The sequence below is a fragment of the Xiphophorus couchianus genome, chromosome 23 (assembly GCF_001444195.1).
Source record: "Xiphophorus couchianus chromosome 23, X_couchianus-1.0, whole genome shotgun sequence".
In the NCBI taxonomy this organism is placed as follows: Eukaryota; Metazoa; Chordata; class Actinopteri; order Cyprinodontiformes; family Poeciliidae; genus Xiphophorus; species Xiphophorus couchianus.
Genome location: NC_040250.1, coordinates 22,149,271 through 22,164,441, shown reverse-complemented (window position 1 = coordinate 22,164,441; position 15,171 = coordinate 22,149,271). Strand labels below are relative to the sequence as shown.

The 15,171-nt window shown below is 38.2% G+C and overlaps 1 protein-coding gene across 1 annotated transcript; it reads right to left on the bottom strand.

Annotated features, from left to right (window-relative positions):
* Positions 1 to 9,499: 9,499 nt before the first annotated feature.
* Positions 9,500 to 14,777, bottom strand: adrb2a (adrenoceptor beta 2, surface a). Its single transcript, XM_028009246.1, has 2 exons — positions 14,597 to 14,777; positions 9,500 to 14,312 (listed from the first exon to the last, which is right to left on the bottom strand). The coding sequence occupies exon 2, from the start codon at positions 14,310 to 14,312 to the stop codon at positions 13,077 to 13,079; it is 1,236 nt and encodes a 411-aa protein (XP_027865047.1). The 5' UTR covers positions 14,597 to 14,777; the 3' UTR covers positions 9,500 to 13,076.
* Between the last annotated feature and the right edge of the window lie 394 nt (positions 14,778 to 15,171).

Below are 15,171 nucleotides of genomic sequence, written 5' to 3'. Positions count from 1 at the left end.
CAATATTTTTGTTTCAACTATTTGATTAATTAACTTTTTAAACTATCCATTTCATTTCTGTATTAAATTGGGTTTTCTTAGAAACCTCTCTCACTAGTTTTGGACATTATGTTTTCCATTTTGTTCTTTTTTTCAGTTCTCTAGTATTTCATAATTTTATCATACCAAACACTTAGTAACTTTTCTTTCTGAAAAGAACAATATTAACAAGTTTCATTGTTAATACAATTATCATAAAGCTTGTTAACCTTACCTAAATGTATTAGTTTCACTATTTTAAAGGGTTTTTTGGAACAGTGTGTCCCTTTCACTTGACATTTAATAGTTAATACTTATTGCATAAGTATTAACTATACTTATATAATAAGTATTATTATGCAATAATAATACTTATTATTGCATAATAAGTATTAACTTATTATGCAATAAGTTAATACTTATTGCATAAGTATTAACTCCACAACTTCTTATCTTGCCATGTATGGTTTCACATATAAACACTTCTATACGAAGAAATGAGACATATTTTATGAAAAAAGTTAAATGATTAATGTAAAATATTTCTATTGCTTATGACCTGTTACGTTCCTTTGTTACATTTTATGTAACGAGTGAAAAGCATATAATTTGCTACAGTGCAAAGAATAAGTTACCTATTGCAATTGTTTCGCCATCAACTCAAGAGAAAATGCTTCAGTTCTTCTTCAATCTCTTTATCTCGCTTTTTTTCTGTTTGTGCTTTTTTTAAATGAAGTATGGGGTAATCATATTTCCATTTTATCCAATACCAAACTACTGGAAACAGTACATATGTGGCAGATAACATTCTTTTAAAGTGTTTGAGTGTCATAAGAAAAGAGGAACAGGAAATACCACTACACAGAGCATGTGAAGTCCCATGATCCGATAATAGCTGCCATAATGAATTTAATAAGATTATCTTACAATGTGGGAAGTAAAAGTACATCCTAGTGAAGTGTGACATGTGTTTTGATGATGCTTGCTTGTCATCTATCAAAATTTTCTCATTATGCTCATATTTCTGAATTAAAAATGTTTGTTCTTTTACAGCTCTGATGCAATTTTCTATTTATAAAGTCATGTTTTCATTATCTGTAAGCAAAATATCATCATAATTAACAGAAACAAAGAGTTGAAACCTTCCATGTGTGTGTGCAATTAATAAATATAGCGTGTTCCACTTAGTGAATTGAGTTACAGAACAAAACTTTTCAATTACATTCTGATTTATTGAATAGGAACTCGTCATTTGCCTCTCAGAAATTAAATCTACTGGCTGCAATTTCACACACTTATCTGTTGACCGGTGGCCTGCAGTTGAATGCATCATCGCGTCTGGACATCTGGGACCACACACATCGCACACACTGCTGCACAGCAGGCTCAAACAACATCCATATCTGCAGAGCCATATTAGGCATCCAGCTGACAAGCATCTTTGTCTCACTCCAACATGTCAGGCAATTCTTTACGGGAGACGACTGTGGGTGTCAAAAGGGTTAGGACCAATGACACGGAGTTCAGTGCTGATGGAGCCCGACAAGTCTGGCTGCGACAGTTCAGGATTCTGCAAAAAAAAAAAGAAAAAAAAGTCATGTTTGTACATTTTTGCTGTTTTTGTGTGACTTGAAAGCAAGTATGTTTTCCAGTTACTTCATAAACTTCAATAAGCGACTGTGTGATTTTTGCCAGGCTATTCTCTTATGTATGTAAATCTCAGCAGATCTATGAGTTAGAATAATAGAGAGTCTATGGTTAATGCAAGAGGTTCAATTCACCAGCTCTGCTGATGACTGTGCTGTACAACAGCAAGGCTGCTGCCTAATAAGCGCATTCCTCAGTCGATTCCTGATGCTTGGATCATTACACCGCCTCTTGGATTTTTGCTTTGTTTTTTTCCCAGAACTTGCGAGAGCCTTGTGTAAAGCCCCAGCTTGACTTCTTAAACCCAATGAAAATGATGCTTTACAAAAGCTATCACCTATTACAATTGCTAACCATTAAGAATACAATACAGTGGAGCTGGCTGGAAGTCACATTGATTGCTTGGAGGCAAATAATGGTGGTTATTTAGAAGATTGAGGCATTAGCAATAGGAAGGAAAAGAAAGGAGCGAACAGTTAAAGTGGTATCATTACACTGTGACAACGTGCCAGTCATTATCAGCAGCCACAAAAAGTAAGAAGCTGGCCTTTGAAACAAACTACAGGAACACTTCCTCCTCTCTGTGAGCACTTACCTTATTACTTGTGACCACTAGCAGGACTAATTTCAAGAAAAAACTTTCTTGACCTCTCATAATCACTGTAAAAACACATTTTTCATTTTAAGCAACCAGCAGATGTGCGCACATGTTTTTTGCGGCGCTGCCTGCACTCTGAGACAATGCAGCAGCTGAGCTTTTCTCTTTTTATTTTCTTCTTCCACTGAGGGGAAAGTACCAGGAGTCACCAGAGACATTAACAACTCGCTCCGCAGTGAAGAAAAATATTAGAGTAGCTACTTAATCTGTGCTAAACAGCTGTGCTGTGTAGGTTTGATAGAGAACATTAGTGAGGAAACAAGGAAAGCAGCTCAGGGATGAAGACTTGGAAAACTTTAAAGCAGGGTGAAGTCATAAAACATTACCCCCAGTAACGTATCAAAGAGCAGAGCTTAATTCATGGTCAAAAATGAAAAATACATGGAACAAATTGCAGCCATCCCAGACATGACCTACCACCAGCCAGGAAAAAAGAGAGAATTCATAAAGAACAAAGCCGAGAACATCATTATTCAGGTGGGCAAGGACAATCTCTCCACAATTTTGACTTTTAGGGAAAAGTGGCAAGGAGAGAGACTTTGTTGAAAGGAGGCCAGAAAAAAGCTCAGACAGCCAGGGAACACAATAAAAAGGTGTAAGAAGGTCAGACTAGACCAAAAATTGTCTTTTCTGGTCAAAATGCAGAACAATATGTGTGAACCAAGATATAAGCAAACTAAGCAGCTCTCTGGGGTCTCTAATCTCTTCTATCAATGTTTCACTTTAAACACAGACCATTAATCCATATATTTAGAGATTCGTATAAAATTTGATTTAACGGTTTCAGTCCACATTTTGTGTTTTCTTCCTGGCTGCCTCTCTCCACAGTAAGGGCGCTCAAACAGAGTCACAGCAGCGGACGGATAGTGTTCACCAGCTGTTGATTTAATTGTCCGTGTCTGCCTCGTGAATTTTTGCCAGGGAATTTGACCGTCGCATTTGCTTGCACCTTTATATCTCCGGCAATCAGTGGGCTGTCTCTTGGATAGCTCACCAATTCTCTTCAGAGACGTGAAGGACAAACAACAGCGCGAATAAACACGTGTGGTTCATGTGTGCTGAAAGGAAATTTTTATGCGTGTCTTTGCACAGCGAGAGGAAGTCGGAGTAACATGTGAAAACCCACACATGCAAAAAGGAGAACATGTGAACTCCACATGAAAAAGCTAGATGATATTCTCCAGAACTGTTGAATCAATTACTAGTTTTAAGGGATGCAGATGTTCCAACAAATGAGCGGCTAATTGTGCAAAAATGATTTTCTCATGTAGAGTAACAGTGACATGCTTTAGAGCACATGTGTCAAACTCAAGGCCCGCGGGCCACATGTGGCCCGCTACGTCATTTTATGTGGCCCTCTCCCCCCCACCACCACCGTTTTACAGCCCCATTGATTGACTTCAAATAAGTTTTGAGCACGAATTGACTACAAACTACATCTCCCATAATGCCTTCCGATTCTTACCAGCCAACATTATGGCTTCTCGCCACTAGAGTGCAGCAGAGTCACCTCAAGCTGATTATTAATTTTCCCAGCGAATAAAACTGAAACATGGACAAGCTAACAAGCTAAAGAGCGAAGTTCCTTCAATCCAAGACTTTTACCGTCTCCTGCCCCCTGGTTTGATGCCACAGCTCCGACTCCACGCAGCTCGTGTTTTGTCCATGTTTGGAAGCACCTATCTGTGCGAACAGATGTTTTCAATAAGGAATTTAAACAAGACCAAGACCAGATCACGCATTACTGACGAAAACCTACACGCCGTTTTGCGGATTTCCTCAGCACAAAAACTAAAACCAGACATGGACGAACTGACCAGGGGAAAACATTAGTAAGCACGAACAAACTAAATTAAAATAGAATGAATGTAAAACCAAAACTCAGTATACTGGAATATGTATATAGTTTATTGATTTTGCTTGTTTCGTGTTTATTTACACAACACAATGAGGATGTGTGTGAGTTGGTGACAGGGTGAAGAGGGATCAGCTTTGTGTTCAAGGACAGGAAACATCACCTGATTGTTTTGTTCTTATGTGAAATAAATGTTCGTTGTGTAATAAATAACGAACAAGTTTTGTGAATGAAGTTGAGAGTTAATATCAAAACTTGTTTTTATTCTTTGTCTGCTTATCTTTAAAGCAGACAAAGAATAATTTTCCCAGCGAATAAAACTGAAACATCGACAAGCTAAAGAGCGAAGTTTAGCTGAGCAGTTTCAAAATATTGTAATTTTTAAACTGAGCAGTAATTTTACATCCATGCAAACTCAAATGTAATATTTAAAACTTGAATACATAGAATCAGTTATTTAACAATATGAGGTGTTGTTTAATTAATTTTTAACATTGTATTTTCATACATTTATGCAAGGGTTGCCCAAGTCTAGTTTTCCAGACCTTTCACTCTGCAACTTTAGATCCATTCTTTCTCTAACACATCTGGTCATTGACTCATTCATAGGCCTCTACAGAACTGAGTTGCTGCTAATGAGGGAAGTCAACCTTTTGTCTGGGGTATGTTTTAGCAGGGACGCATCTAAAAGTTGCAGTCTGGAGGGCTGCACTTGGGCATTCCTGATTTATACCGTCAATGTGGCCCGTTGAGGGTGGCCAATATGCTGAAGTTTCCCTTGGTGAAACTGAGTTTGACACCCCTGGTCTAGAGTGTAAAGAGATTCACTGCAAGGGAAAATTGCGCCTGCTATATTTTGCCACCACACCAACATGCAGCGGCTAAAATATGTCGCAATTTCCTCTACAGGAACTGAAAGTACTTTGCTGTTGTCAGTAATGAAGACATGCAAGTTTAGTGAAAAACTACTAAAACATTAAAAACATTTTAAAAATGTAAGAAACAGACAGAATTTGTAAAAAAAACAACAAAAAAAAACATTTTATTGTAATCACACATGATCTGAAATTTGATTAAATAATTGTTTTTTTTCTTTGCTTTCATAACATTGGGTCTTTTAAAAAAACAATAATAAGGGGAATATCTTCTTTAAAATGTGCTCATGTTTACACAGATCAGTGGACATGCACATGGTGGTGCCTATGGGAGGAAAACAGCTGCAAACTGCGGGGTGCCTTGGAGCTCTTTAATGCCAAGGGACATATTGATCCTTCAAAGAATGTTTTTACTCACACACACTATGTATGCAGCATGTACTCAAACGAATCCCTATACATTTTTTTTTTCATTTTTCAGAGAATTTTTCTACATGTACACATTGGTAGACATCCCATTTATTGACTAACCTGTAAATGTAGGCCCTTGAAGCAACACGATAGATATCACCATGCATGTGCTCGTATGAAGGGCTGCACGAAATCTTGGCAGAAGAAGTTTCTGCTCGAAGTTTCTCTCTGGGCACAAAGCGCTGCCTGTCAGGCTCCAGGGAGCAGATGTTTGATCTCACAGCCTTCCATTTGCACACATGTCAGGGGATCGGCCTCAGCGCTCGTCTAAACCCATGGAAGACACGGAACATTTGATGTGACTTTAAATGAAATTGCGATGTCAAGCTGCACGGGAGGATTTAAGGTTGGATTTCAAGGTAAAGTGAGGAGGGGCTTACGGGTGGATCCGTTTACAGAAGAAGAAGATGCCATGGAAACAGAAGTATGAGATTCTTACTCATACTTAATCTCTGTGTGTGTCAGAGATTAACATATTTTTGGTGAAAGATGTGTCGATAAACATCAGAACAAAAGCAAAGCGACGTGTGAAGAAGCTGGCTGAAGCCTGAATGAGTCCAGCACCAACATGGACTGAAAGGCCACTAGGAGAGAAGAAGACATCATTCTTCCTCTCCTACTACAAAAAGTCAGATTGTAGTTTGCTAGTGCTTTGTTAATAAAGAAAATTAAATTGTACCATGCAGAAGGAGCATGATGTGGAAAATTTAAAGCTTTTTTTTTTTTTTTTTTGACCTCTCCAAAAGTAATTTCTCCTATTATTCTGGAATACTGGCAGTACTAGCCAAATGTTAAACAGAAAATCTCAATTCTGTGGTTTTGTTTTAACATCATCTTTGATGATTTAGCCAGATGGCTCCATTCAGTGACTGGAAATAAATCTTGCTTATTATTTTATTCTCTCAGGGTGGTTGATTTTAAAATTTCAGTTGAAATTTTGAGCATGAGATGTTTCTTGATTTTTTTTTCTTCAATTATTTTGTAATTTTCCTGGTTGCATGCACCTTTATATACAGGTACGAAATCTTTTAAATAGAGGTTTTGTTAAATATTTTTCTCAGTTGTTCCTTGGCTCAGCCATATTTCGTGTGTCGCTGCTTTATTAGTGTCCCTGTAGTTTCATGCTGTTGTCTTTAGATGTCCTCAGTTACACTTACATATTTAGCTGCTCCACCTGTTCTCTGCTTCCAATTAGTTCACCTGCATTTATTTTCCTAAACACTTCCCCCCAGTCTAAATTTCTTTAGTTACCTTAGTTTATGACTGGAATCTGATTATGTTTCACAGCACAAGCATGCCTCTTCTCTTTTGTTTTTACCCACATGTAAACATTCCTTGTTTTTAATTAGCATCTGGCATTGTGATTACCTGCCCTTAAGCAGCTTTTGTTTGTTCTTTTGTTTGCTAAAGGCTCCTGATCCTGTTTTTTTTTTTTTCTACCATCCACAAATGTCCGCGTTTCATTCCTCTGTCCACATTCAACTACCCGGACATATTTGTTGTAAAGGCAAAACCCAGTTATTTGTGACTGTAAGATTAGGCTTTCTTTTGATTTCCTGAGGCCTTTTTTGGCCCAGTGACTACCAGACTGGGCTATTTTTCAATATCTCACCAAATGTTTTTGAGCAAAAGGAGAGAGATAAGCTCAGACTTTAAAGTAAATATTACCAAACAATATTTGAATGCCTTTCAAATATTATTCTGGAATGTGCTTTTAATTACATTTATGTTCTTAATATTTTGCTCTTACTCTATTTCTAAGAACGTATGTATGTCTTAAAAGTAAAGCAGCTATTCTGTTCCATAACAAAAAATGATCATTATTAAATATTGATTTTTTTCGGGAAGAAATGTAAAATATCAACACAGACATTTAGCAACTCCGTGAAGATTTTGTAAAGCTAATCTAAGAGCCACTTTTACTTTGGTTTTAACTCTTGTTGTAAAGTGAATATTTTGCTTTTGATTCAGTCGACTGATTAGTGGCTTGATTTCTTTTTCCTCAATGGTGCAGTGTGTTCCTAGGCAGGACTTTGAACTCAACATTCCTCCCCAGCGTGTGTGTGAATAAGAAACATATTGCAAATATGCTTTGAAGAAAGCATCAACATATATTAAGTGCTGATTTATGACTTTAAACAGATTTTTATCATTTGCAGAACATTAAACAGCACTGATGGAATTCCTTGTGCTCTAAATCCACTTTGACCCTTTGTACCGCTGAGAATATTTGTGTATAAACCATCAGACGAGACAGACGGGAATGAGTTGCAGTGAAACAGACTGTGCTGTACAGTAGGTGATTTGATAAGGCAGTTTTTTTTTTATCACTTTGAATGTTGTTACAAGCTCATTCATGTAAAGTAGGGATGACTATCAGTGTGTTCTGTTGACCAAATACATAAAAACATCTCTTAGTCATAAATTATATGGTGTTTAGTCCTCAACTCCACAGGGTTCCATTTAGTGTACAGCCTTTCATCAAACGTCATTTGGAGTCATGTCAACCACTTAGGAATCCCGTTTTTTATGCTCACTCACAATTACTCATAGAAGAAAACTAAAACACATTTTCAACAATAACTTTGTGCCAAATTCTGAGACTTCTTTGGTTCCACTTATATCTAAGAAGCTACTAGTTTAACTGTGCAGCTCAATTGGATTAGATCCAGGACTTCTGTACAATCTTTGATCGCTTAGAGCAAAGGGCAGTCATATACTCTTGCTTTAACTTTATCTTCTCTGTATCATTTGGAACAAATTACTGGCTTAGTAAAATGGGTAACACTTTATTTGACGGTGTGTAAATAAGACTGACATGAGACTATCATAACCATGATATATAACACTTGTTATGAACATGAAGGAGTCTTTATGAATGTTTACAACTGTTGTAATGAAGAGTCATTCGGTAAATAATGACACTTTTATTGCAAAGTTGCTTTAAAAGTGGCATTGAAAGTCCATCAAATGTGCCAGTTTTGCATTAAAGTGTGATTATTTGCAAAATAAAGTGTTGCCGTAAAATGTGGCTGCTGACATTGTCTTGCTAAAGTAATTAACCTAAACCGCCTAAGATTTGGTCAGACAGCAATCATAAACATCAAAGGACTTTTGCTGTTTTTATGAGGTAGATCAGCACAAATTACAGGATAATTCTGGAGAGGAAGAAAAACAATACATGATTCAATTTTTCTATTTTTTTTTTACAAACAAAAGTCTGAAAAGAGAGGCATGCATTTATCTTCAGACCACTTTATTCTGATATTCCTAAATAAAGTCCAGTGCAACTATTTGCTCTTAACAGCTAACTAATGAAATAAATTGTGCTCCTGTGCTCCGTGACACACAGGAGCTTACTGATGTTTTTAAGAGAACATCAGTAAAGAAGCAATAAGATGAGCAGTAAAAAGAGTGGTTGGTGGAGCCAACTCTTCAAAGCTACAAAAATAGAGCTGAACCTAAACCGCAAACTTAAATTTACAACCACAGCTACAAAAACAGTTGATTAGACTAAAGCATATCCATGAGAGTTAGAATTGCAAAGTAAAAGTTCAGAAACAAACCCAACTGAGACTCTGTGGCAAAACTCAAGACCTCGCCCAGAGGACCTGCAATCTCTGAGGCCTTAACAGAAGAGCTGCATTAATACTGAAATTAAATTAGATGCAAACAAACAAAGTGACTCTCAAATGCATTTAGTTGCACTGGATATTACTGCTACATGGCACATATTTTAGATATTTACTTCATTTACTTCTTTACTGCATTTTTGTCCCACTTCAGGATTATATGTGTAGGTCTGTCATTGAAACGTTAACATTTATGGACGTAGCATGATAGAGTGACAAGGTTCAATGGGATTTGAAGACATTTTACAAGGTACTGTAAGTGCTGTACGAAACCCAAAGAGCAAATTAAAAAAAGAGGAATATAATCTTTAGCGGTCAGAAAAAAAAACCACATCACAGAACATCACATGAAACATGTACATAATTTATTTTGATAAAAATGTTACATTACAAACGTGTCTTCTCTTTTTAAATAAATACCACAGGGAACCACATCATGTAACAAGCTCCAAGACCTGAACAAACAATGACAAGAAAATTGTGCGAAAATAGCTTGCAAACATTTAGTAAACATTCCACTGAGTGATTATATTCTCACTCTGACCACTTTTTTTTAAAAAAAGAAAAAAGTTCACATATAACAGGTTTGCTCTTTTATAGAAGTTTTTTTTTTTTTATAGAAAATTCACAATTCTATAATTACTCTAGTGACTTTTTAAAAAAACATATTTAAAAGTAGAAACATTATCGTACATGCCAATGGGAATACTTGTTTTTTTTTGTGACCTGAAATATGTTTTAACATATTTAAAAGTGCTATACAGTGCCGCCTTAGACTGGGAAATTACTTTTCTTAAATCATAATTGGAGTTCTTGTTGAACAAAGGGACTTATTCATTGAAAATAAACCTGATTCCTTGAGGATAACACTTGAGTTACCCCACCAACACTTGGACCACATTGACATGTCAATCTATCATACACACTGTAGTCTATTAAATTGAAATATGCTGGATATTAACTCTCGAGGCCAAATGGTAATACAAACTGTAAGACTGGTCTGACCTGTAACCTGCAATCCTTTCAAAACAAAATCTTTTTGTCTTAGCCGACCCGATGTAGGTGCATCGGTGGGTAATCGGAGACAGGTCCCTGGCAGGGGGAACTGAATGTGTGTCGTTACCATGATATAAAACAGCAGCTGTGCTTGGAATGTTGTAGTGTCAGCTCATTATTCAAGACTCATTGCACATAACAGTGTTGCATCCTCAAGCACCGAGGATGTGAAGGCATGAATTACATTCCTTATTATACGGGAGTATCGATAAAACAGTAACCATTTATAATTGAGAAACGGCTGAGGTGCAAAGATAGGCCACTGCCAGGAGGGAGCAGTGTGGAATTTTAGCTGAAAAGCCCACAGAGCTCGGGCTGAAACAGGTTCGCTTGCAAAGCGAGCTAGCAGGAATCCACAAATAAGACACCACGAATATATAACAGACATGCAAACAATCACTTGCACAGTGCTTCCAAAAATTTCATGTCTAAGACAATAAGAAAGCAGGACACTCTAATAGCTTAGTGCCAGCCCATGATCAAACTATCAAGACTTTAAAAACAACAACAACAACAACAAAAAGAATCGTCTTTAAGACTTGGTCTAATACTTTGAGCAGATTTGTGATTTCAGGATGCCTTACAGTGAAATGTTCAGAAAGTTTTCCTCAAGAATCTCTGTTCTGACATTCAACCCCTGCATTTATTTAGCTGTAAATCTGCACAGAAAAAAATAATAAAAGAAGACCAAGAAAAGGATCCACGTTCTGGAAAGCTTCTTTTCACATGGCACACGCTGACGTACAACGACTGCGTATTTTGACCAGGGATCGTGATAAGAGCGCTGACCGAACCTTGCAATACAGTACATAAAGATTTCCTCTGAAGGAACAAAGTTCAATGCATTTGACAGTGTCAGCTGATCCAACTCCACACAGAGGCTGGACTACATGCACTAAAATATCGGTCGCTAGCACTGATTTAGACTGGCTGAGAATCCCGGCTCCTCTTCCCCATCTTCAGAAGCTAACTTTAGCCTAACTGACCTGGGAAAAGATTTAAGATAGACCTCTGCTATCTCTATCTAGCCTAATGATCTGTGAAGCGATTTAATCTGAAGGAAAGAAGATGAATTCCTAAGTTAAGATCCTTTTTTCTAAGTGCTTAATGTCCATTAAACCTAACATAAGTCAAGAGAAAACACATAAGAAAGCAGTCTTAAGACATGTATTATTTGAGGATGGCATTTTGGATATAATCCTAACCTGCAAACTAGAATCCCCAACAGTTTTTTTTTATCTAGGTGTGTGGGCAGGGGTGGGGGCACAGAATCATCTAATTGTCAAACTAAGCAACAAAGACAATGTGTTTATTCATGTTTACTGGTGCCGGACTCAGCTGGATTGAGGCATTTCCTGGGGACTGCACATCTAGAGTCTTTGGGAGAAGACGGACAGAAACTGACCAAAACAACTGGAGCAGCTGAGACGGTTTCTCTGTGGAGCCCTGAATGCCTTTTCCAACTGTTCCATTGATTTCAGACGTAAACACACATCCTTACACACCGAGAACAACCTGGGAAATGTCACAAGGCTGAGGCAAAGCTGCGCTATTTAGGAGCAAGAGCTGTTTTTTTTTAATCCTATGTTTATTTGAATACAGTGACTAGCACTGTGTCTGGGCCCTGGAACTGTTGTCACCCTGTTTATTATTATCATCATGTGTGGTTTGTACCCTTGCACGATGAGGAAATGGCCTCTCTGGTTGGAATAAACACTGCATATATTGAAACACAGCAACCACTAATTTATAAGAAAAATGACAAGGGCTTATTTCAACAAAGGAACAGAGCTTCTGTTTCACAGAGAGGATAGAAAGTGCTAATAGTTTTTATGACTTTCATGCTGTACATTGAAGCCAGCTGAGAGAATGAACAATTTCATTTCCGACTGTCCAGAAGGAAACTTTGAAATCAGTTATAAAAAATAAATAAAATATCTATATATTTTTAAAAATTGCTGAATTTTAAAAATCTATATGCATTTGAGGGCAGCCCAAAGTATTGCGATAATACCAACTACTCTCCGCCTAAAAGATATCAGATATCTTTAGGATTTCAAAACCTACACGCACGTTTTCAAGTTTTATCACAGCATTCGCAGAGCGTAACTACAGGCATTGTTCTTCTAAACAGGAAGATCTCAATCTCCGAGCGTTAGAGTATATCTCTGAAGCGTTCTGCTGACAGCAGACTCTAATGCAACAGTACGTCAAATGCAAGAACAGGAGACGTGTCTCTACGGTTTCACACGGTGCTGATCTCTAACGCTACCACAATCAGACGCAAATAAAGACAGAAATATGGCAGATTGCGATCTCAGCAAATCGGAATGTACTTGTAACACCAACGCGTTGCAACCCAATAGCCTGCAAACTGTTGACAGAAATATGTTCCTTGTTTTTTTTTTTTTTCTGCCATGCAGGCATGTTCATATGAAACTGACTTAATTTAGAAAGAAAGTCATCTTTCCTTAGAAGCTTAAAGCAGAAAATGCAAAGACGACGATCTGTAATTATGCCTTTCACAAAGCATGTTACATGGTTAAAAAAAACAAAAAAAAAAACATCTGAGATACCACCATAGTTTAACTAAAGCGGGTGCAATGTCAAAGACAGTTAACACAAAAATATTGTAAAGCAGGTCTGAGGTAGCTGAAAGAAATCTTGTACGTAAAAAAATAAAAATAAAATCCTCCTACAGTATTAAATGTGGAAATGATGGGAAAATAAATATGTTCCTCAGCTCAAAGGGATCATTGCAGTCAGCCGGCCGCCGTGGCTGGCCTTACCTTCAACAGACCATTGAGGAAAAAAGTTCATGAAGGCAGTGACAATCATCTGGGTGAAGTCTCACAGTTCCAAGTCTACAGGCTTGTTGTCACAGTCGGCAGGCTTTTGTTGCAGTTTCCATTAGAGTCCGTGGTTTTGTCCTCTCCTCCACAGACCTCCGACACCTTCCCCAGACACCTTTCATTGGCATCGCTATCATCTGAACTGCCCTTACTGCGTCCCTGTCGTTCACTCTGCCAGCTGTTGCGGCTCTGGACGTATCCATTGACTGGTCCCGGGTTGCTGAGGTGGTTCCTCTTCAGGCAGAGGATAGCCTTGAAAGCGTACCTGAACTCAGGACTCCTGCAGTAAATTATTGGATTGAAGGCAGAGTTTGAGTAACCTATCCAGTTGAGTAGTATAAAGGGGATTTGGAGGTCATAATTTGTTACGGTCACCACCACATTGAGCAAAAAGAATGGCAGCCAACAAAGGGTGAACACCCCCATGATTATACCCAGAGTCTTTAAGGCTTTATGTTCTCGAAGGCAAAACTTTGCCTTTTTTAGTCCCCAGCCGTTGTTGGATTCTAGAGACTTCGAGTCACTGTTGTTGGTGTTATGAAAGCGTCCAACACTTTGGTCAATCTTTTTCAGTTGTCGCCTGGCTTCCTGGAAAACACGGCTGTACACAAAAATCATGATGACCAAAGGAATGTAGAACGAGATGATAGAGGAGGTGATGGCATATACCAGTGAGACATTAAACTCACAAGCATTAACTTTGCTTTTCTCATGTGAATCTGTTTTGTTTACATATGCAAGCTCCGTGTGGATGGGAAAGTAGGATATCAACGCAGCAATCGCCCACACAAGAACAATCAAAACTCGAGCTCTGCACTTTGTCAACATTGACTGGTAACGAAAGGGTGAAGTAATGGCCAAATACCGGTCTAGGGCTATGACACACAGTGTCTCGATGCTGGCGGTCACACACAGGATATCAGTAGCAGTCCAGAATCTACACCAAAATACACCAAAGTGCCATTTGTTAAAAATGACGTTACAGGCACCAAAAGGAACAACAATAAGACCCATAACCAGGTCAGCACAGGCCAAGGACGTGATGAAGCAGTTGGTCACGTTCTGCAGTCGTTGGAAGCGGGCGATGGCAGTGATGACAAGGATGTTTCCAAAGACAATTAGCAAAACAAGTAGAGACATGATTATTCCCAGGAAGATCTTCACTGTTTCACTGGTTTCCTTATTCTCGTTTGGTGAGATTGCTGTCGTGGAGGTGTTTACTTGGCTAGAGAGCGTCGTATTTTCCATCTGAAGAGACCATAGGTGGACAGGCACACACACACACACACACACCACCACAAAGACAGACATACACACAAGAAAAAGAATAAATTACTTGAATTGAAAAGAAACCAAAAATGTCTGCACTAAGATTTTGAATGTGTAATTTTACAACTACTACTAACAAAAAAAGAAAAGAATATTTCAGTGGCTAAGCTGCACACTTATAGAACACAAATATCAACATCTGTGCCAAGAAGCTTCAAAGACATGTTGCAAGAAAACATACAAAAATAAAACACACTACAAACCTCAACAGGTAGTTGTTGTTGAGTCCTGCTTGCCTTGCACTGTAAAGATGCCAGAGCGCGGATAACTCCTGCAGAGTATCACATGCCCATTCCACTTTTTAATCTGAGCTCGACTCACTCCTGACTCCGTCAGTTGAGCAGTGTTTCCTCTAGTGTGTCTCCCAGGCTATTTGTCAGCGCCCTTATAGCATGCTGTGATGACATCATGGTCAGAGCTCAGCCAATCAGGCAGCCAGGCTGCAGCTCTCAGGAGCTTGAACACGCTGTCCCTGCAGTTGCATTTGCAGGGCTGCAAAAGATAGAAAGAGAGAGAGAGAAAGAAATAAAGCAGCAACACGGTCAAAGGGTAAAAAATTTACATATTTAAAGAGGTTGCAAATATGTTCCAGAATGAAATCTATGTTTACAGTGGTGTCAAAATATTCAGTTGTGTGGTACATTCCAGGACCGAGGAGAGATTTTATACGTCTTTGTTTGTTAGGTTGGATCCCACTAAAAACAGGTGACCCTCTTTATAGGACTGTTTGTACTATCATGGTAGATGTACAGCAGATTTACCTGGAAGATCAAATTAG

Bases quoted from the DNA above. Each gene is read 5' to 3' on its own strand.
- adrb2a (XM_028009246.1), bottom strand. From the start codon at position 14,312: ATGGAAAATACGACGCTCTCTAGCCAAGTAAACACCTCCACGACAGCA.